Below are 25,065 nucleotides of genomic sequence, written 5' to 3'. Positions count from 1 at the left end.
AATTCACATTTTTCCTGGTAACAATGTAATTATTGATTTCAAATTTTTTTATTTCTACTAGTAAAAAAATCAATTCTTGAAATCAACAATTTATTTTGAATGGCAGCCAATGGTGAAATTTCACTTGTGAAAATACAATTACAGATATCAGCAATTACATTTTTTGATATCAATAATTCAATTGTTGGTATCAATTAAATTCTTGATATCAAAAAATTGAATTGTTGATATCAAGAATTGAATTGTTGATATCAAGAATTCATATCCTGGAAATGAATAAAAGCTAAAATGGCTTGCCATAATAGCCACTGTTTGAAATGCAAGTCAAATACCCAATAACCAACCAATTTGCATTGGAAGATCACACTGAATTAGAAACATTTGATTGAATAAGAAAAAACAATTATTCGATACCAAGTAAAATCAATAATTTATTCAACAAAATTCCATTTTTTAAAAATAAATTAATGAAATACATAAATAAACAAACAACCAACTTTAAAGATAATGACCAGCAAGATCAAAGGCATTTAGACAGCAAGAACCAAATGAACCAGCCATTTGGTTTTCAGCAGCTACCAATAGTTAACAACAATTTCGCCAATACCACTAAAAGAAAAAACAACAACAACAACAACAACAACAAAAACAATCATGGTATCTTATGCATGTTATCATCTATATTGCTTTGGTAAACTAAATAATATCTACACTATAATGACTAAACTATTATTTTTCTTCAAGTATGAACATTCCTCCTTTATCAGTTACATCGTTCGTCTGGATTCGTTTAGGATACATCGGCACGGACCGGGTGTTTTATCGTCTTTGCTAACACATAAAGCCGCAGTACATTCTTTACCTGTGAAAACAGCCTGTAAAATCCTCCCATGAAACATCTACATTAATAATTACTCATTATAGGACACAGCAAATCGTTTTAGCTTTCACAACTATGACAATCTTTGATGTGTAAATAAAGTTACAATCCACTACAGTACATATGTAACTTCTAGCACAACGATGGTGGAATTCATGTATTATACATGTATGTACTATATGCAAATAGTGGTTATATTAGGCCTATTTATTTTTGTTAGATATGGTTTGCCCTGAACTAAGCCGTGTTTCTAAGCCTTTCTAAATAGCAGTGAATGTGTGGTTTGTCAGTAAATATTAGCATTATGGTACAACACATGGAAGAGACATGGCCCGTTCACACCGAGGGCGATAACTATGACGATAAACATAAAGATATAGTTTTAAAATTGCAAATGTAAAAGAATGGCAGACTCCACACGATAGCGGTACAGAGAAACGATGACTTTCACAAAGATCTTTTCCAGCTGATGAATGATAAAATTGACAGCCAATCAGATTCCACCCTGCCTTAGGGGCCTGAGGTTAGTGGAATGATAAAAAGCGCAAGGTCTAAAAATCTGTTTTCTTCTTTTAACTAGCGTTTTTTTTTTAGAATTCCCTGTCACGCGCGAGACGCTGCAAAAGACGCTAGGCGCGACAGTTAAAGACGTCCGTCTAGTGTGTTTAGCACAGTACAATGAGAATACGTGTTCTGTATTAAAGGATAATTCCGGTATTTAACACCTTGAGTATATTTTGTAGTTTGTTTTAAATGAAATAGAGTGGTGGACTTCGAAATTTTGACAATGGGTCCTGTCTGACATTTTGACTATTTTAGAATTGCCTGTGAGCGCTTTAGACTGGGTGTCTATGGGGATGCACAAACATGTCCATAAAACAACCCTTAACGTAAATTTTCAAAACTGTGCAACTCACTGAGTGGTTGGTGGCGTTCGTTGATGTTCCGAAACAAGTAGCATAGCGAAATACCGTTTCTGACATGTTTTATTTGTCATTTTTTTAAAATCGCATTGATGTCTGCTGGAGGACTCAGTGCTCGTTGATATTACTGCGCTAGCTACTGGAAACGGCAAGGGGTCTGTTTACATTTAGTTGTAGTCTTTTCCCTCGGTTCTCCGTCTTGCCATATTCGACTTTGACTTTTTTTAGACACCGTGTTCCGTACAGCATCCTGGTTGTCGCCATCAAGTGGTCGGGAGTGTGCTAACGCTTCAGACTCAAATATCGAGCGGAAGTTTATACGCGGTTGTGAGGTATCTGAAAAAATAGTTCCACTGTAGCAAACAACACGGATTGAAAGCATACATTGCGCCGATATATTTGTTTTTAATCATCAACGAACACCACCAACCACTCGGTGAGTTGCACAGTTTTGAAAATGAACGTTAAGGGTTGTTTTAAGGACATGTTTGTGCATGCCCATAGACACCCAGTCTAAAACTTGTCACAGGCGATTCTAAAATTGTCAAAAAGTCGAGAAAGGACCCATTGTCAAAATTTCTAAGTCCACCACTCTATTTCATTCAAAACAAACTACAAAATAGACTCAAGGTGTTAAATACCGGAATTATCTTTTAACCGACCCTTAAAGATTTTGAGCATTTAAAACGGTAGAAGACATAACTTTAGCACGTGGTTATGATAAACAGAGCAATATAATTTAATTGATGTGGAAGATAATATAGTTAGATATAGTTAAATTTATAGTTACTGTTCTTGGTGTGAACGGGCTTTAACTGCTAGACTGTAGCTTCTGTAAAACCTTTTCCAACTGGACAGAGCTGGGTCATTCATATTATGCATTATGAAGTCTCTATCATATTTAATATGAGATCAAATATTAAACTCATTATTAAAATAAACCCTATTGGTTAGTTTTCTTTAATCACAATATCAATGAACATCAATGAAAAAAATATATTTCAGTTGCTAATTACTTTTTTAATCATAATGTTCATTGGGAATGTTGTTTCAATTTGAAATCAGTTTTAGGTGTTTAATTTTTCCTTATTATTCAATCTAGTTAAGGCATGCTCACACTATGGACGATAACTATAACAGAAATTTAGTAAAAAAAACAACAACAAAAAACTAAATATTAGAGAATAGCAGTCCACACCACAACTATAAGGATAACGTCACAGAAAATCGTTGGAATTACTTTCACAATGACTTGGTCTACCTGATGAATGATAAAAACATTAACAGCCAATCAGAATCCATCTTGCTTTAAAGGACTCGAGCGTTTAAAGCAGCAGATGACAAAACGCAGCGTACACTTATAATAAACAGTTTTTGTGTGTCGGTGTGGACGCTAACATATCGTTATTCCGTTTCACGTTGACATCATCATCAGTCGTGGCTCGTCTGCAAATATAAAACTCTATATAGACCCTCTTAAAGCGATGTTCTCTAAGCGATGTCGGGTGATGTGACTTCTTGTTGACGTTTAAAGTATTTTCAAACAAAACGGAGGCTAGATAGACCCTCCCTCCTCCTCATCCGCGGACTGACCCCCCAATCCCCACCCCCAGGGCCTTCTTGTCAGTTATTGGCTGGAACAGTTTGTTATGTTTTGTGGAGCGGGTTGCCGCAGTTTGTCTTTGTTGCCATTTGTGGAGCCTGGATTGTCTGCATAGACCGCGTTTTTTTACAGTGTGTTTAGGGGACAGGCAGCTAGCGGATAGTGAGGAGATGTTTGCTGTATGTGACAAAAAATGTTTTGGCCTAAAAAACGTGTGACATCGCTTACCTTTAAGTCGTAAGGTGAGCGGGATATGGTCAAATTTAGGGCATGGCTTCAGCAAGCACTTAACGTGATACTAAGTCGGATTCCTACCCAGCTCTACAGCGCCCCACAATTTTTCAATGTAAGACTATGGTCAAAAATGGAACTCAATATCAAGACAATAGCAATCAGTATGTGTATATTGGTCTGCATCAGGTCAGTAACTTTTGGCATGTCTGTTCTTCCTATGTGGAGTAACATATCAAATTAAAGAAAGTATAAATCCTTTCGCTCAAATAAATAGCCTTTACATAGTTCTGTTGTGTTTGTTTTATGTTTGTTCTGAGAATAGACATCACTTTCTTTTCCTCGCCGGAATTTGTACTTATACTCTATACTTAGGGAGGGAATAAATGCTACATTAAGTTCTAAGGTAACATTCTTTGTGTGTGTCATTGGTATTTAAAGCCTTCCAAATGACAACAAACTGTATAAAAATACATTCAAAACTGCCAATATCTCAAACGATGACTAACATTAAATAGTTTAGCGTTCTTTTCAAAGCAATGCGCCCATCTCATATGTTTGTCACCATGAGTTTTTTGGGGCTCTATATCATCCCGTAACCATCTTTCCTGTTTCTTGATATATTGTATAATTAATAATTAATCATTTTAAGTGCCTGAGTTTTACCAGAACATATTTCAATAAAAGACCAGCATATTCTTTAACAGAAATGCATCCATTTGTTTTGTTTGAAAACGGAGTTCAAAATGTATTGCATAATAGGAATGACCCTGTTATTTCCATAGGACTGGATTCTGTAAGCTCTAACAATCACAAAGATCAAACTACATCCATTATATTACAATCTACAGCAAGCCCAAATATCAAGTGCTCAAAGTTTTGGGTCATAATCCAAATCACAGGCCTCCCACATTACCCAAAATTTGCCTGAACACAAAATTGGACAATGCTAATTTTGTAAATCAATGTGCTGAGAATTGGTGGCATAATGAGCATTTTCCACTTAGATGACTTAATTTAACAGTGTTAATGGAAATATACAGTATATAGCACCTAAGTGAAAAAAGGAAATATAAGATAAAACTAATCTCCCTAATCCTCTTAGTGTTTAAAGATTCTTATGTGTTTAACACAGTCAGATCACTGCTGTGACACAAACATGTCCGACACAACAGCACGGTTATTAAAACGATTATTATTACACCATAAGGAATAGGCTTACATCACCTTCACAGATTTGTTGGCCAGCATTGATTGGACATTTAGATTGTGCTTCAAACTGATTGCTCGTTTAGAGTGGTCTGTTTCATCTTAGCAAAATAGGAAAAGAAGGAACATAAGCTTCGAAAATAAAACGAGCTTTAGAATGGTACAGACTCAAGCAATTGCAGGGGACGTGCTCCAGAAACACCAGCGTCGCCTCGAGTGATGTTTATTCAAAACCACATCCTCTTTCTCTCTCTCCTTCTTCACCCGCTGATAGTGATCTTCCTCCTTCAGATACCAGACCGGAGGCCAGCGGTGCTTCTCAAAATATTCCTGGTTTTCTGCTCACATTACAACACACACCCAGAAAGATGTCAAGGGTTAATAATATACAACAAAGCTTAGGAGGCAGAAATGTGTCCTCTTAAAGGAACAGTTCACCTAAATTTATATAATTCTTTGCTTATTTACTTCAAGGGGAAAAATCTTGATTTTGGTTTTAGGGTCTGCTAGTACAGGTTTTCACGTTTAATTGTTGAAAAAAAAAACACTATTCTTCTAATATTTTGGAAAGATTTCTGTCTGTAATGCTCTGTTTAGTTCTGGCCTCTATGAAGTAGTGTGTTGTTATTGGTCAACAGCTTTGAGCGTGTTTTGGAAAAAGCGTGTTTTTGGAGTTTCAAGACACTACTAACTGAATTTTTAATGCTCATACAGCTACTTTATACAAAAAAAAGAAAAAAAAAGTATAAAAGGTCCTAAGTTGTATGCTGTCTGTAATGCACAAAAGGTAGAATAACAACTTCACTGTCACTATGAACTGTAGTGAAAAAGAGAAACGTAAGCATTTAAAAAGAAATATTTTGTGTTCCATAGGATTAAAAAAATAACCCCATATGGATTTGAAACATTTTCATTTTTGGGTGTACTATCACTTTAAGAGGACACTCTTCTATCTATGTAATAAAGCAAAGTTAAATGTAATTACAGGTGCTTTAAATCATGCAGTTCCAATGATGATGTTTGCATCTGTCTCATAATAATTCAGGAAATGTTTTTACCCAGCAATTTCGACTTTATCTCTTTGCGGTAATTGGCACATATCCTGTTGTAATGGGTGCAGATGTAGTGTAAACACCAGGCAGCGAGTTGATTAGCATTATGGAACTGTCATCAAAACAAAGAGAATAAAAAAACAAGACGTTAACATTGTTTATATGATAAACAGTCACACTAGTATTTAGTCTAAATATTGGGATACAGTATGATCACTGTAAACAAAGGGTGTCATCTTTGTCGTATTTTAAAATGATATTTTGTATTTTACTATGAGTTCTTGCAGCTACTGTTAAATCTTTGAAGGTTATTGCACAATTAATCCTGATAAATGGTGCCAACAGTGCATGGGCTTAGAGCAACCTATGACAACTCTCATGGTTGCTCCAAGCCAAGGCAATTATAACTGCAATACGTTTATTGTAGCTTTGAATAAAAGTATCAGATAAATGACATATAGTAGTTACAGTTATACACAACACCAGATATTTACATTTACTGCACCTGTAAAATCACAGCTGATTTTATTGTAGAGACAAAGAATGTTTACATAAAACATGTTTCTTAGACTTGACTTGGCTTTGACTTGACACAAGAGGTAACATTAAACAAACGATCCAGCACAGGACCGACAACACAGGGGCAATAAATAGGGAGCAAACAAGGCAGGTAATGGGGGAGGACAGGTGGGGAAAATGAACAGGTATCAGGTTACAAGATAGGAGGGGATAGACAATGGACAGGAGAACACATGACAAAAGGAAACACATAACAAGCCATGTGCTCTCACCAAACATGACTAGAACTAAAGCACATGGCCAGTAAAACAAATCACCAGCCATGTTCTCACACAAAACGAGACATGAACGCGGCATACAGACAAGTGAACGCACGGCTAGAGAACGCTTGAAGCCGCGCACACACAAAGACATGACAAAACAGGAGTGTCAGGCCTTGTCCACATGGGTTTTTTATAACCGTGACTTTTTTTACGCTGTTCGGCCATTTGTCCACACGGCTACGTAGTATCAGGACACTGAAACCGAACATTTTTGAAAACGCCTGCCAGGGTGAGGATTTTCAGAAACGCCGGTTACAGTGTTGTCGTGTAGACAGTAAAACCGGGTATTCCGCCTATGTTTGTTAGGCTTCTGATTGGCCAACGTGGCTTTAGGCCGTGTGTCCACCAAAGCATTATTCAACGCGCCTGGCGTATGTTTTCAATGGGCTACAGGCACGCATAAGTTCCGCATTTGACGCAAGGATGCTCGTCCATTTCCGGTTGTGGAGATTAAAGCGGAGGAAAACCGAGGAAAACGGGATTATGGCAGAGTCTTCAAAATGTACTGTCCTCCCGTCTTTGAAACGAAACGTACATACGTTTAGATGTAATTTTATATATAGTTATGTTTATTTCAACGCATTCTCATCCTTTAGCGTCACATAGAACGCTATATGACAAAACGGCGCTATACTACGCACATGGCACCCGTTATCGTTAATATAACGCGCTGTGAGGGCTAAGTTTAGGTGTGGGGTAGAGTCTGCGTATCATATTCACCCTAAAGGATTTATGACGTCTTGGGTTCGCGTGTTATATTAACGATAAAGGGCAAAAGCCATGTGCGTAGTATAGCTTCTTTTTGTCATATAGCGTTTTATGTGACGCTAAAGGATGAGAACGGGCTGGTTTATTTCATATAATTTTAAAAAGAAGCATAAACACAACGAGGGGTGTCTGTTTTATCTGTTTTTGTGACTAACGTTTCTTTAGTATAACCATGGAGTACAAAATTCAATACAAATTCTCGGTTTTGCATTGGACTCTACGATCGGCGGAAGTTATCGAGCATCCTTATACCTTCACTGGAAATACTGCCGTGCATAGAGCCCATTGTTTTCAATGGGAACGCCGCGTTTTTTAAACGCCATGAGCGTAACGAGGTGCTGATCGTTTTTTTCGCGCTGAAGCGCCGAGCGCTCAGCGTTTTTTATTGGTCGCCGAGAGTTGAAAAATTTTCAACGCAGCGCTCATCACTGTCACTTTTTACCCTGCCATCCAATCACAGGGGCGAGACTAAACCACACTGACCAACTTTCACAACATTCTTCCTTTACAACGACATCAACCAGCAGAGCTAACCGAACAAAATGGATGAAAATAAATTTTTAGTATGAAACAAATTATCTGCGAAATCAGTTTCAAGTAAACCGTGCTGCGGATATTTTGTATCATACCAACGAAACGTTTTCAAACGTTTTCATGTGGACGGGATTTATTTTTTTAAAAACGCAGGAGGAAAAACTCCGCTTATAAAAATAGCTGTGTCCATGTGGACAAGGCCTCAGAGCTCTGTCACAAAACTAAAAAAAGTGACAGAACCCTGACAATTTCAATTACTTGTTTTTGATTTGTTCATTAAAAACAGCTGAAAGTCTGTACATTTTACCATGAAACCTGGGGTTGAATAATTTCGATTATAGAACTGAATTTGCAATAACAAATGTTTATATTAGCAGCCGATTAATCGTGACTCACTTACAACTATCTTATATGATTAATTTGTGTTTTTTAATGATCCACAGTACTAATATTTACATTTAGCCAACACTTTTCTCTACTATTATTTATCCATTTTAATAACGAAGGACGGATTTACCTGAGCAAGCTCCAGATAGGTGAGTACCTCTCCATCGATGTCCTGTCCATCTTTAGATGCTTTTAATAACTCGCTCACGGCGTATTGCTCTGAGGGGAGAAAATATCTGTTAAACAGTCTAGTTTAAGCAAAGCGGCGTTATTTACACAAAATAATATTTCATGTGATGCTTTGCTACTCTTGCAGACTGTAAATAATCTGACAGCGCACAAACATGAAAACGTGTTTTGCCCCTGGGGCGGCGCAGGCTACGCAAAACCTGATAAGTCACGGATACATTTCAGCCTGTCACCACCACGTCATTAGATGACGTCGGCCGGACAGATTGTAGCGTGTGCCACACAAAGCTCTGCGGAGACATTCTCTTTTATTTGGCACCTTGACATCACTTGTTGCTAAGCAACACAGAACGAAAGGTTGAAGGCCTGTTTGCTTTGGATCTGAGGTGGTCAAATGGCTCTGTGCTTGAGGAATGCGTGTGGTGTCTCGTGTGTCATTTGGAGCGTGTGGCGGGGCGTTGGCAGTAAACTCACCTGTCAGGGCGATGAGCCGTGGAAGGCACAGTCTGTTGGCCAGGGCGATTAGCTCCATTGGGTCCAGGTCTGCCATGGGCGACAGCTGACTGGTGTAGAGATACTCGAGCACTGCCTGCATACATACCCTGCTGGTGTTGGGGAATGAGACCTGGCAACACATACGAATGTACGTCATTATACGTTTTTTTTTCAATTCCATTCCAAGTCATGGTGAAATAGCGTTTACATCCCATTAACTTCTGAAATATGACTTAATTCTTGAGTGAAACAGGGAATTGGTGGAAAAATGCAGAACGAGACTTGATTAAATTGCGAGGGCATCTTTATATGTTTGGAGAGGTCAGTTAAAAGGCGGAGCAAGTTATAAGTTGCACAAAAAACCCTGCAGTTGTTACCTACAATATTGTTTTCTTCTCGATCTAACCTAATTTGTGAGGTTGATTTATTCAGATGACACAATTTTGACTTCAATAAAATGTACATGAAGTTGTTACCAGATGAAGGACATTTTTTAGGTTCCTTGGTCAATATAATAACATGTATTATTTTATATATTAAATATACTAATATTTATTTTTCATATAGTAGGCTACCTACTATACATTGGTAAATATAATAATAATATTAATATATGTATTTTAATTTATAATACAAATGTATAATTATAAATACTATAACTATTAGTAGTAGGAATCTTTTTCCTATTTATTTATTTATTTATTTATTTTGTAATATAGTGTGTTGCTGAGTTTATTTCAGTAAGTTATTGTAGTTTTTTGGGGATTAATAATTATGCAGAGTATTTTAAGACCAGTTAAATGTAAATAGGGCCAATTTTGATTTCATGCAGAGTTTCACAGAATTATTTTGATAACAAACGAAATGTAATACTCATACAATATGCTAGGTTTAATGCTAGGTCTAAGAGCACCAACAATTAAAACGATAATATATATATATTTCAGTACAGAAACAATGCGTGTTTAACAGTCTCAGTCAGCTGATTGAAAACGGGACTTTTCAGTCTTTAATCTCTTTGAAACGGATGGTCGGCTCACCAGCAGCCCAGCATTACTAAGCACATTTGAGCAGGACACGCAGATAGATGCTGCTACGTAACCCATTACATAATACTCTTCAAGGGCAAGCACGGTAGATTGCTGTGTTTCACTGGGGTAGTCAACCACTCCAAAAGAGAGCGCAAGAAAAAGAGGCACGCTCTCTCGGATTTGAGCAAGCACTATAGATAGACTTATGTCTGAAAGTAGGACACTGCCTAAAATAAAGCTGTCCCAATTGTTAAACTGGCATGAAATGTCAGAGCACCAAGGCAAACAAAAAATCACTGGCCATCATGCATTAAGTCCCTTGTGCAAAAATTATCCATAGAAGAAAACAGATCACTGTCTCTGAGTGACGTCTGCTTTTCCTCCTCAGGGAGGAAACTCGGTTTTATTCCACCTTGGCTTTATTCCACCTATTAAGGAGGAAATTAATGAACAGTGCCACAGATGAAAGAGTCACTGGAAACAGGATTAAGCGTGCATGTGGCAGCAGCCGTGGATCCAGCAAAAAGCATAATGTTTGCTTCAAACAGAAGGATGTAGCCTACCTGTATCGATGGTGCATCTCAGCTCATTAACTATGAATTATGCATGTCAATGGCTAGGCAATTAGAATGAATTATTCATTATGATGCTTACAATACTATAAGGTTATTATCATTAAAATAAAATACAAAGACTAAACCTAGACAAATATAAACCAACACTATAAATGTGCACTAAAATATAGACAAGAACTCAATATAGAGAAACTGAGTTCCGGATAAAAGGAAAACAGTTGTTTTCCAAAAAAAAAAATAAATAAATAAAAAAAAAATACTACAGATGAACTTAAATTGAAAATCAATGCAAATCAAAATACAAATGAATGACATTTTTCAAAAATTTAATAACCCTGCTATTGTAAATGTCTTGTAAGACAAACATCATTTACTCCAAAGCTCATAAGGGCTGACAGATCATTAATCACCGCAAAAATAGATTTTCAAAATATCACTTAGAGACACCAGACCAGACTATTTTAGTTATTCAAGAATTTGAAGCAAGTTTTTTGACAAGCCAATGTCTGTAAAATGTGTCAGAGCGTATCTATTTGAGAATATTTTCACATGTAAATGTCTGAGCTTGTGACCTTGTACCATCTGTTCATGAACTGACAGACTCATTACTGCTAAAGGATAAAATAAAGATGTTCTGTAAACTTGTCAGAGCCCTAACTGGAGCTCATTACACATTGTTTTCACACTCACCTCGTCATTTGCACTCTCCATGAAAGAGCCCCCAAATAAGGCAGCCATCCAGTCACAGCTTGAGATCAGCAGTGGTTTGTGGGCGTTAATGGTGCCATCATCCAAACTGAACACCACATCTGCAAAGACAGTCCAAAACACCATGAGTAACTGCTCTTTACAAAGTAATCTTTTATAGCACATTTGCTATCCCATTTTATACCACTAAAACGAATGCTTTATCCAATCAACAACAGTGTTGGAAATTAATTAACTGAATGTAGTGACGCTACCCAGATAGCAAACTGACATTGAATCAACGTGGAAATATGACATCGAAACAACGTTGATCTGACATCGTTTTGCTCATCGAATTAACGTTGAACCAACGTCAGACGCGTCATTCTTTCAAAACTAACGGAAAATCAACTTGAAATCAACGCGTTGTTTCAACGTTATGAAAGCAAACCAATTTTCGATTTTCATTTAGCTTTGAAGAATGCCGCGTCTGACGTTGGTTCAACGTTAATTCGATGAGCAAAATCAACGTTGTTTCAATGTCATGAGAGACGTTGTTTCCACGTTGATTCAATGTCAGTTTGCTGTCTGGGTATTAATAACATAATTTCCAGTATGACAGTAGTTTTTAAAACATGATGCTTTTAATTAAATACTTTTCCAATAAGCAGCTGTATAGCACGACAAACTGCATTGTCATACGCTGATTTCACGCAGCCGCCATTTTGAAATCGCTCCGGTGGAAGAAAACCGGAAGTGTCGCTTTTAATCATAGGAGAGTCGCGAATTTGATGGCGTATTGTTGTGTTTAATGTAGAAATTAGTTATTCTAAAAATGTACATACATTTCTTTCATACTTTAGACTATATACAGTGAAATTCATTTGTAAATAAAATAATTTTTTTATATAAAATTCAGAATGTAAAAAAAGAAGCAGGAACAAACTATATACATATCCAATATTGGATATTAACATCCAATAGTTTAAATCGCAGCAGCAGCTTCAGGTTGGTAGTCCAAGGCATTGTTGTCTATCTGTACTTCCTTGGGCTCTTCCCACCGGAGCCTTGTTTCGATTTCAAAATGGCCGCTGCGTGAAATCAGCGTATAGCTTGAATGTAGTTAGCTGCTTTCTTATGACTTGACTGTAGTTACATGTACATTTATCCATTTTTTAAAGCAACAAGGTATGTCATTCAGTTCATGCATTTACTGGGAATCAAACCCATGACCTTGAAGTTGCAAGCACTGTTTGAACTACATATCTGTAGTTTAAATACATTAAATTATGAAAAGCTTGTAGCTTGGTATTCTATTAAAAAGTAATTTCCTCAACACTACATTTCAGGAGGCATGCAGATGTTGTAGCAGATGTAGCAGGTGTTGAAATAAACATTTTCAAGTGAGATGTTACTTTCTCAATCAATGTAAGATAAATGAAACACATCTGGGTTCCTTTATACCTGTGAAATTATTCTTGGCGAGACACTCTTTGATTCGGTTTGCCTTTCTCACATGGAATGCTTTTGTGATCTCTTGATTCATGAAGCCCTCATTGTTCATGATATTCTCCACCATCATCCTAAGATCAAACACTTCTAGGATCTCTGCAATTTGGGCGATCTTCATCAGGTCCTTCTCCTTTTCATCCAGCTCACCGGTGTAGAGGAACCGTAGAACGGCACTGAATGGTCCATTGTGGATGGAATGATCCATCTTCACAACAGTCATAAGAGCTGGCGTCCCCGTGACTGGGTTGATCACGTTCTCCTTGTGGATGCTGTAGAAAGCCTTGCTCCAAGAGGCAAGGGACAGCCTGGTGCGCCGGTGCATCCCACTGAAACTCATCACCTTGAGGGTACCATCACTCTTGGATGCCCGGAGTGAGCAAGGCGAAAGGTTGGGGAGGACCGTGACGTCCTCTTCTGTGTCCAGGCTTAGTGTGCGCATCAGTTGATCCCGCCTGTGATGCTCTGTTATCACCAAGCACTGGGACTCATCTGAGAAATCCATTTGAAAGAGGTCGAAGAATTTGGAGGATGAGGTAGACAGGTAGATCCTGTGGGCAAACAAGTGGACGTGTTCCTGAATGATGAACATAACATCAGCGCACAGGGGGCTTTCAAGAAGTTGCTTCGGGCCATCCCGGTTTTTGGCTGGGCATTCTGGGATCTTAATAAGTGGTGGAGGTGCTTTGGGTGGCAAAAATGGTGCCTGCAGCAGTGGCTTCTGGACCTTCCTCAGGTGGGACTTCCAGAATTGCAGATGACGTCTGGAGATGAGGGCTGCCCGGATTGCGTTATCAAAGATATCCTTGATACCAAACTGGTCGAAAACACTAGTCTCATAGTATGGGATGCCAAGCTCTTTGGCTACCTCCCTTCCACTCTCTGGAGGCAAAATATCTCCAGGTTTAATAGGCCTGTGAGAGACAAATGAATACAGTCAGTTCTCGCATTAATATAACAACGCAACTGCTTAAAGGATATGCAACTTTCTGAGGGGAATTTTTATAGGAATTGCAAAGGAATAGGGACAGGGGCTTAAGTATCAGTACCTTGATAATGGACGCCTAGCTCGATTGACTGCCTCCAGGTCAGCATAGCGCAAGTCCAGCTGGCAACCGACCAAGATGACGGGTGTACGTGGACAGAAGTGCTTGATCTCGAGGTACCACATGGTTTTAACATGATGTAGGGAGTTGGGATTGGCGATGGAAAAGCAGAGAACCACTACGTCAGACCTTCGAAAGATAAAGGTAAGAAGGAAATCAGGTAATTTTCCAATGAAAACTTCTCTGTGCAACAACAACACAGGACAAGACACCACGTAACACGCATGCTAACAGGATTTTAAGCCAAGAGTGTCGTATGTGACAGGTGCCAAGCGTTAACCGTAGAAACATCACAGTCCTTCAGTGTTCAGTGGACATGCAAAACCTGCAATATTAATTGCCAGCCTGACATTGACTCGTTGACAGCACGCAAAAAGATTGCCTTTAGTTTAGACACACCGGATGCCCAATACTACAAACTCCTTTGGCAATGCTTTTTTTTTTTGCTGCATCTGTGAGGACTAGAACAAACATGGTCAACAAAACAGACAAAACAAAAGCACAAAGAGGATGACATGCAGACATTCTGGCGCACTGCTGGCATACCTTCCTGAAGCAAGATTAGTACAAAGTCTATCCTGGGGAGGGGAGCAACACCCGTCACCACACAAGTAGGTGAATAATGTACAATCACCCGTTTGCCATCGTCCACAAAAGGAATCGTGCATTTCTTGCTGACTAGGCAAGCAAAGGTCTCAGCTACCACACCACATACTTGGCAATGCAGAGAGTTATGGAGATGCTAGCAGGCTTGACGACTTACAGTGTCTCTCTTATGTTTCACAGGCTTGCATAAAGATCATAGGAGCCCTACAAACAAAAAGAGGCACAGAACAATGCTACATAATGATTTGCCTTTGTAGTCAATGACAGTGCAGGGATATCTGTCTGAAGGAGAACAACATTACTTCCACAATCTTTAATGACAAGTCCAAAGATAAAGTAACCCAGAGTCTGATATCAAGCAGCTTTTAAGACGTGAGGTTGAAGATATCTGAACACTTTAAAATGGCACAGCATGGTCCCAATAATTGCTAGGCTAAAGACTATCCTGCCTTCGGTAATTGTTTGCTGACATCTCGGGTCGAAATGAGGCTCTTGGCAGATCACCCTAGTGCTCTAGAGACAAGCCTGTTTTGATGTTAAGCCAAAATCAATGCACTTCTGGTAAAACATGTAGCACTTATTTGGACTTCATAATGACTTGGCTAGCACGGATAATGGCTAGCACGGATCCAGTTTGCTCTTTCAGTAACTCAACAATAACTCCCTCAACCTGAATAAATGAGAGTAAATCAGCCCATAAGCAGTGATTATCCTTATTAACCATACATCAATCCAGGGAGTAAAATCCTCAAAATATCATTACTTAGCAATAAAACTAAACAGACTAACGGAAGGAGTCGTTTGCAAAATTGCTACATCCATGCAAAAGAGTCTTTGTATCCTTTAGGTGAACTCATGTAGACTGATTGTGGTAAAGGTTGTATTTTTCCACTGTCAACAATTTCAGCTAATCACCCAGATTTATGTCTTCTCTTTCACTGAGTTGTTTCTTTTTGTCTATCACAAAACACACCAGTCACTCAGCAAGAGATACGTAAGTATATACTAGAGCCTGACCGATAAAGGATTTTGAAGGCTGATACCGATACAAATATTTTTTGGTTTTAAAATCCGATATGCCGATATTTCGGCCGATATTTTTATTTTATTTTTTATTTCAGAAAGGCGCAACAAAACATTAACAGATTTCCCTAACATTCGTTATTTGTAGTTATTTATTTTTATGAGTTTTAACCAAAATAATATGATAATGCATTTTAAAAAGAAACTTTCTTTTATTGTCACAACAGAACAGACTGATGATAGTGGCATTAGCTAGCTTTATGGTTAGCTAGTCTATGATGAACCATAATTTAGCAATGGATTACGTCATACTGCAAATTGTAAAACATACATTTTCAATATAACTGGCCAAGGAAACTTCCGCCGGCCACAAATTTTGTCATGCTTATTTGAGTTAAGAGAACTGATGGATGTTCTTTTAATTGTTATTCAAGCAATGTATGTATCGTGAACAACTCAACGAGTGTTACCAACAGGAACGGTGTAGAGTGCCCTCTGGTGGACAAACTACACAACACTCATGACATGGTTCAAGCGTGTTTCGTCCGTTTTTATTTTATTTTTGGAATATTAATTTATCGGCCATTATAACTGCCGATACCGATAGTTTGGAAAATGCCTAATATCGGCCGATAATATCGGCCTGCCGATATATATTAGTCTGGCTCTAGTATATGCAGTACTGTATGACAGTGAAACTGTTTAAGTAATTGATATGTTGCAATTGTGTTCTTTTAAGATGAGGAAGAACTTGATCAGAAGCATTTGTTAGGCCACTTCAAGTTGCATAATTTATATGAATATTTGACTGCAGGGTGAAAAAATGTACCTCTTTCAGTCAGATTTTGAGTTCAGAACTATCCATTCTACAATAATTCTTTTTGTTTTTAGCATAAAATGATAGTTTCCTCATTTACTCACTCTCATATAGTCCCAAACCTTTCTTCTGAAGAACGTAAAAGATGATATTTTGAGAAATGCATCAGTTTGATTGTCTATACAATGTTTGGTTGCCAACATTATTCAAATATCTTCTTTTGTGCTCCACAGAAGAAAGAAAGCCATTCAGATTTGCAATGTCATGAGGCTTAGTAAATGATGGCAGAATTTTTTGGTTGAGCCATTCCTTGAAATGTTACATAATATAAGAATTATCTTTTTTTTCATGAATAAATCATACCTTTTGGTCTGCGTCCATAAAATTCCAAAATGAGATGATGCAGCATTCATGTTTTTTTTTTCTCCATTACATAATATTATTGATACTATGCATTTATTCATGATGCCCCCCCCCCCCCCCCCCACCCACTATTATCCTATGCTCATAAGAGAGGACACACATTTCTCACGCTTCTACTTGGTAGTTACAGACAGGAAATAGGGATTCTGAGAGGTGTAAGACTTTAGAATCTGGCTTCTAAATTATGGGCTACTGCTAAAGCCAACAGAGTAGGCTACACCACAAACACAGTGGTGAACATCTAGAGGTCATTCTTTAAGTCAGAGCCAAGCTTTATGACTCTGGACCTCAGTGTCTTGGTGTTATTTTAGGATGCAATAAAGCAAGGAAGACTAAAAATATAATTCCAATGAACATGACTGGGAGCAAGTCAGGGACCAAGGCATGCTCTCCAGCCACAAGTCAGGTGTGTTTGATTGAAGTAGTCTAGTGTATCTGGATTGAGATGGGTTTAGTGGAGCCCGTTCTCATCCTCTGGCGTCATATAGGTGACACCATATGACATTTCGTCGAAATACTATGCACATGGCACCCTTTAGCTTCAATATAACACGCAGAACCCAAGGCGTCATTTAGGTGACTGGCATCCTTTAGTGTTAATATGAGACGCAGACCCTACTCCAAACCTAAACCTAATAAACCCATAACAGTGCGATTTATATTGATGCTAAAAGGTGCGATGTGCCTAGTATTTCGACGAAATGTCAAATGGCATCACCTATATGACGCCAAAGGATGAGAATGTGTTGGTTTAGCACTAAATCATGTCATAGTCTTTCTCTTGCAGGGTAAATATACAGACAACCTTTCTTTGGATTTCTAAAGTCTCTCTTCAGACTGTCAGAGGGAAGAATCGGGTCATACTCATCCTGTTGAACACCATCTGTTAACAACTCCAAAAGGATATAAGAACTGAACACTCCAGGAATATAATTCCTCTGAAACTGATTATTTGACGGCGTCTCATTCCCCTCTCTAGCTGGTTTGAATCAGTATATCATGAACATGAATTTGGGTGCTAACAATCCACTTAGCACTGGGACACTGATGACTAAATTACATTTGACATCATGACAAGGCCACTCAATAAAATGTAAATGGTTTTTATCAAAAACTTCGCTGTATAATGGTATTATTTTCCAGCAACATAAAGTAAATATAGTGATCAGATGATGCCCTTTTTTAATGGTGCATTCTGGGATTTCATAGGGACCAAACTTTAGAGGAAATGACTTAGATTCCCTCTGCAGTCACTTATTGAACAAAGCAGTGGATTAACACACACCCCGTAGTCTAATATTGTTAGTTGAGATGTTTCTGCTATCTCTTAATAAAAAGCAAATAATTTCTATAAAGCTAATGAAAAATAAGTGAGATTTACCATGAATATAACACCAACCATAATACCTTTCAGTAAAAACTGTCCAGATATCAGTAATATTACCGGTACCTAAATGTGTTTTATTACAGTTTTTTTTATTCGCTTTGGTACTATTTTCACAAGTAAGGTGTACATTTTCAAAACTCTTAGTGCTAATATCACAACAGATCATCAAAAGTGCACTTTTTTTCAAACATTTCATCATGTTTTCAACTGTGTTAGTACAATTCACACAATCACAAAGTATCCTTTTCACAACACAAAATAAGCGTTTCATCTACATTATTGTTTCATTCACAGTAACTGCCTTTCATAAAGCTCTTACTATCAAACTTTTGATTTGCATCTCTTTTTGTTCAGTTTAATACTTTTGTCTATTATTTAATCCAACAGATCTTAATGGTTAATCAATTAATCATTTGGTAAACCTATAGATTTTCATTTCAGCAATATAGAGTATATGGATTTTGAGAACTACAGAAATAAAATGTGTGTTTGTATGAATATTTAAATTACATGTAACCAGTAACCACACATGATGAATACTCGTTATAGCTATTTTTTTTCACAATTTTTTTCACAGTCTGACCACAATTGGCCACTATGTACTGTAATGTGTGCACTAAATGTTATGTTTTGTTCTTCTTTAGTTACATTTTATTATAGAAAGTATACCTATATTACAATTATATCTGAAAAATAAAAACTATAATTTGCCTAAATGATTGTAAAAGATGTCTTCATTGATCCTTCATTTGATTAGGCCTACATATATGATGGATATTTGGAAATTATAGATTATGTAAATGTTGGGTACTGTAAGTGTATTGCCTAATGTTACAGTAAAACTGTGTAATCTGTCTTTTATAGTACTGTAGCATATTCATTTCAGCACTTCTAAGGCCGATTTGAAACATGTATCTTGCATTGTTTGCTGTTGGATGAACTGATTGTTAAAAGTACTAAACTGAAAGAAGATCATATTGTTGTGTTTCAGTGATTAAACCAAATGTTCTCATTACATATTACAATAATCTTGTGTTTGAAATAATTATTATGTGGACTGAAAACATGTGCAACTGACTGAAACCATTACATCAGGTTTTGAAAGAATGACTAGCTGCGTTACAAGTGTGATCAGTTTGGATTTTTGTACTAAGAGTTTTGAAAATGTACACCTTACTTGTGAAAATAGTACCAAAGCGAATAAAAAAAACTGTAACAGTTAAACAAACAAAATGACCCTGAATGAAATAGCAATAATAAGAAAATGAATGATGCATGCTAAATACATCTGTGAACATAACATAATTGATGCTAATTATGTTACCACCACTATACCAAAATGAGAACATTCTATGTTTATTCAGTTCTGAAAATGCCATAAAAAGAAAGCATGAGAAGCAGTGAGCATGTGACGAATGCAAAAAAACCCCACTTCATTAAACAAGTGCTTGACACAAAATGGCCATGAGTTAACATAACAGTGCTCAGCTGTCATGTTCGGCACACATTCAGTTGCAAATAGCTCAGTGTCTGATGTCAGAGCGAATGATGAAAGCATCTGATGGCAAGATGCTTCCTGTCTTTCTGTTCAGTAAAGTGGTGGCACTTGTGAACTGAAGAAGCAATTCAAATTTTTCTCCGGTAATTTGCTGAGATATTAACTCGAGAGAGCACTGTGACATTTGCTCATGCATACCCTCATATTTACGTTATTTAGTTTAATCTGAGAAACACTGAATAAATAAATACATAAATAAATACAATGCACCCTAATGAAATCCATTTAATTTAACAAGGAATTAAAAAGATGGTTCACCCAAAAATGAAACTTTTGTCATCATTTTTTACATATTCTTTCACACCTACACTATATGACTATATTTCTTCCGAGGAACACAAAGGAAGATGTTCAGAACTATGTTCACGCTGCTCTTTTCTATACAATTAAAATGAATTGGTGACCAGCAAAAAAACAAAAAAAGTATCACAAAAATCCATAAAAGTTGTGAGCTGTAAGTCTTCTGACGTAATACAACTGAAATTTAAACTTTTAACTCAAATCTCAAGCTCTTAAATCTAATTTGGAAATGCACATATTCAAACGTTCAAAAGGGTTAGTTCACCCAAAAAATTAAATTCTGTCAACAATTACTCACACTCATGTCGTTCCAAACCCGTAAGACTTTTGTTCATTTCGGAACACAAATGAAGACATTTTTTTATGAAATTTTAAAACTAATCTATATCAATTGAACAGGGGTGCGTTTCCCGTACAACGACGTAGTTCGCTGCTTCACTACCATAGTACGATGCATCGTTGGAAAAATCAACTAGCTGGTCACGACTATTTCCCGAAACCCACTGTCGCAAAGTATCGTTCAACCGCGTTGGTTTCGCGTGTGGTGGAGTAATAACTACTTTTAATGAAACTGTTTGATATCAAATTAACGCTAGATTTGTTTTAAATAAATTACAGACATGTCATTTCTAATTATTTACAGGATGTTTTGCTTTATTACCAGACTCAATATTTGGCTCGCTCTTACATAGTAGAGCACGTTCGCGCATGCGCACTCTTCAAACACGTTACTTCAAATCTTTTGACAAACTAAAAGTCGTAAATTCCATTTGTATGTATTCTAAATAAATGGCACCGGTTGTACTGAATGTCAGCTTGCTTATTTTGCTCAAGATAAGGATTTATTACGTCCAAATGTCATGCAATATAGAAACGATGCTTCTAACCACAGGTCGAGAGCTGTCGTTCAAACCACACAATTTTGCGATGCTGTTGCGAAATGTTCGTTGGAACGATGATTTCGGGAAACACAGGCTCATTAAACTATGCAGATAATGACGGAACTTGCAACCATAGTTGGCTAACGATGCTTTCGGGAAACGCACCCCTGGTTCATTCTTGTGTTACGAAGGACGTTTGAGCTTCTACAAGAACCAATGAGGGTTGTTCTCATGTGTCGGTTGAGCTTCTGTTTATGTTCGCTGATCATTGTTTACATGTGATTAAACGACTAAATTAAATCTGTTTATCATATAAAGCGATCAAGTCTCTTCAGAAAATATGGACTAAATCGCTCAATTCGCTCAATAGTTTTACGAACTCTTGAACTTTTTAAAATGGTAGTTGCGTAGCTGTCAATGGAAGGACAAAAATATCTCAGATTTAATCAAAAATATCTTAATTTGTGTTGAACGAAAATCGAAGATGAACGAAAGTCTTACGGGTTTGGAACAACATGAGTAAATTATTTTTTTTGGGTGAACTATACCTATTAAATTCGGCAACCTATGTGTTCCACAGGAATATTATTATATGTTATTATGGTATGTACACAGACCAAGAAGCATTACATTTGAATATACTATGAATATTTGAATGTTGATTATTTTGAGAAATTCATGGTGCATTCATTTTAGCTTAGCTTAGCTTTTCATTTTTGGGTGAACAATTCTTGTAAGCTAGCCCCACTATTACACAAGAAGTGCAAATCAAACAGAATGTATTTGTACCTCCCGTAGGCGAAGCGTCGGTCTTTGTGATGGTCTCCAAAGGTATCCCATAGCCGGAGGGAGACACTTACGTCATCCACAACATCTCTGGAACGCTCTAAGACCTACAAAGAGTCATAGCGTTAATTCGGCTTTTAAAGTAGCACACCTTGCCCCGGAGCAAAGAAGACCACAGGCGTATTTGATCTTTTTCTGTAATCTGTTTCCCTTCTGCCAGTTGAAATTTAAATGAATCCTGACAGAAGCAAATCTGGGGATCATGCGCTCATTATCTCCAGCCATGGGCCTGACATAATGCAATGATGAATGGCAAGGTAAATTTAATTGAGTCAAGATTTACCTCTTGACAGACTCTGTACTGGTCGATAGCCCAGACGGTGGGTACATGGGTGGCCAGCAGCTGGTATTGGGTCAGGGTAGTGTTGCAGGCCCGGGCACAAATAAGGCGAGTCTTCCCCACGGCATTGTCTCCTACAACAACACACTTGATGGTCTCTACGTTGGGTCTTTCGTAGTCCATACTTAACTTTAGCACCCTATGACAAGAGGAATTATTGTACAACAATTCATAACGACGCACATTCATACTGGTATTTCATTTCAGAAAGCAGAAGCCGCAGAGAGCGTTGACCTTGCTGTGGGTCAATGAAACCTCAATATAATACAGGACTTCTTGTTTTTGCATTCCTAAAATAGTTGCCCTACATTATGGGACAAAACACAACCCATATGACTTTCTTGACAGATGCAGTGTGCATCAGTGGAAATATAAAGATCATTTTAATAAAAATAATAATAAAAAAGAAATAAAATAAAAAAGAAATATTTGCTAACAATATAAGAGTGTGTTGAATGATAGCTCTGGTAATTATTAACTCTTTGGCAGCTGCATATAATATAATCATTAAATAATAACATTAAAGTTCCTTGCACACTCCGAGTCCGAAAATTTCGTATGCGTTTTTGTCGTATTCGTGATTCGGTTGCTCTGAATTGTCAAAACTCCATTCAAACACCATTCAAACTGCTTGCTACGGATGCGAAAAACACAGAAAATGGAACCGGAAAATCGATTCGGAGGCAATGTGCAAGTGTGATTGTGCAAAAATTTCGGACGAGAAATTCAGACTCAGTGTGCAAGGGCCTTAACAGTAAAGATAATCCATGTGGTCTTGTTATTATGAAATATTGAAAGCATTCAATTATTTCCCATGTCTTAACTCCAAGGGGAAAAAACACGTCTGATTACATACCGGTAATACAATATTAAATTACTGATGTGGCCTTTAATCACACCAATTAGTGCTGATACATGATGCGCATCACCTCTAATTTTCACCTTCACACCTTCAATGCATCTTCCACTGGATCTTTTGTTAAAGGTGAAGTGTAAAAATAAAGTGCATTCTATAAAAAAATCCTAACTGAGACTTTAATTCCTATAGCTCAAAAATGTCTCAACAGTGATGTTAATCAGCATAGATCAGCTATCTTGTAAACTTGTGCATTAAAAATTGGATTAAGGCATGTGTATCCGTTCAGCATGATGACAAAACTCCAATGCTTGCACCTCTGTGCTCTCTCTAACTACCACAGTCTTATCCACTCATCTTTTATGGTGAAATCTCTTTATACGTGTCTTTGGCATTTTATTCAGGAGCTGTTGCAATTTAACTTTGAACAAATACTGAGGTTTTAGGTAGAATTAGTCCTGAGCAAAAAAAAAAAAAAAATAAAAAATAAAAAATAAAAAAAATCTGCATTTACCCAACCACTTACAATTACAGATGAAGAAGCCAAGTTGAATCGAGTAGGAATGGATAGTAAGAATAAGAAACAAAGCCATGATTTTTATTTAAAGCAGATAAATCTTAAGTTTGAACTTGCAGAACAGTACAAAAACATACTAACCCTAACTGCAGAATCAACAGATAGTGCAGTGTGTATGTCATATAAATAAAAATAAGGTAACACTTTATTTAAGGTGACATATTGACACTAAGGTGACGTATTGACAATTATGCATAATTACAAGTAGTGACAACCCTAAACTAAACCCTAACCCTAACTCTATAGTAAGTACTCAGTACCTATTTTAGTAAGTACAATGTAACTACATCACCTTAAAATAAAGTGTAACCGAATGTAAACACACAACATTAGCGCCCCGTGAAACGTGGAAGCATGTAGGTGCCCAAATAAGGTGTTATTCATATTTCATATGACCCTTAAAAATGATTACCCCAAGATGACATTTTATTATCATCAATGTGAATAAAATAAGTAAATAATTTAGATGCTACCACATTTTTACATTTAGGCAATTTATTTATTTTTCGTTTATAGCCTAGCCCTAGATTAAACATTTTCACTGCTGAAAATGCAGTGAACAGTTTACATTACAATGTATGAACTTGCATTTTTACCACAGCATTATAGAGAATACTGATATTACTCCACGTTGTCCACAAAATGTAATTCTAGACTATTATAATCTACTTACAGCCTAGCATAAAAACCATTACATTGTATCAATTTAAGAAGTTGGTCAACTGTCCTACAAGGTGCATGTCATGATGAATTACACGAGGACACCACCCTGCAAACAAAAGCCATCACGCGGTGGACACAAGCATACGTACCGTGTCTGTGATGCGAGTGTTTTGTGAAGTCAAGAATTCTGAAAACAGTGACTGCAGCTTGCTGATGTTATGAAAGAACAATCGCTCGTCGCTAGCTGGGGAAATGCTGCAAAACCATCTCCAAACTGCCACTACGTCCCCGTCTGTGCGCAAAAAAAAAGTTAATTCCTATATACTTGCAAGCGCATAGACTGGTAAATACGCGGGGATATTGTGTCCTTCCCGGTCGCGAGGCTCTTTGAGAGAATCATCATCTGTCGCGAGTCAGATGCGGCTTCCATTGTGACGTCAGACAGCCGGTGCTATTAATAGCGCGCGCGTACGATTTCATTCAGGAAAACAAGACGCCTCATATGTGCTCCTGTGAGCCAACAAGAGCATCAGCCAGCGTCTCGGAAGCTAATTTTTCACTGAAACACAAAGAAAAACGTGTTCATTTAATATAAAAATCATCTTAAAGGTGTTCAAATGGAATTGCTTATTGCTACTTAGACTTGACATATGACTGGATAAGTGCCAGTCACTGTCAAGGCTGGTAGCCATTAAGTCTAACTCTCTATAACAAGGCATGCTGTAAATCTCCACTGGATTTAACATTTATTCTGAATTTATTTTACA

The 25,065-nt window shown here is 37.3% G+C and overlaps 1 protein-coding gene across 2 annotated transcripts; it reads right to left on the bottom strand.

Moving 5' to 3' along the window:
- Positions 1-413: 413 nt before the first annotated feature.
- rhobtb1 (Rho related BTB domain containing 1) lies at positions 414-24,738 on the bottom strand. 2 transcript variants are annotated; one of them, XM_039653355.2, is made up of 10 exons: positions 24,448-24,738; positions 22,146-22,341; positions 21,806-21,909; positions 13,965-14,150; positions 12,871-13,829; positions 11,410-11,528; positions 9,093-9,243; positions 8,560-8,648; positions 5,905-6,010; positions 414-5,184 (listed from the first exon to the last, which is right to left on the bottom strand). In XM_039653355.2, exons 2-10 carry the CDS (start codon positions 22,323-22,325, stop codon positions 5,015-5,017), a joined length of 2,064 nt encoding a protein of 687 aa, XP_039509289.1. In that variant the 5' UTR covers positions 22,326-22,341; positions 24,448-24,738; the 3' UTR covers positions 414-5,014. The 2 variants fall into 2 exon arrangements, with proteins under 2 accessions (XP_039509289.1, XP_039509290.1); XM_039653356.2 differs by lacking the exons at positions 21,806-21,909; positions 22,146-22,341; positions 24,448-24,738 and adding an exon at positions 14,785-14,831.
- Positions 24,739-25,065: the final 327 nt, after the last annotated feature.

This window comes from Pimephales promelas, chromosome 17, assembly GCF_988280905.1.
Source record: "Pimephales promelas chromosome 17, fPimPro1.hap1.1, whole genome shotgun sequence".
In the NCBI taxonomy this organism is placed as follows: domain Eukaryota; kingdom Metazoa; phylum Chordata; class Actinopteri; order Cypriniformes; family Leuciscidae; genus Pimephales; species Pimephales promelas.
Note: the sequence above shows the minus strand (reverse complement) of the source record. Positions and strands in the feature narration are given on the sequence as shown.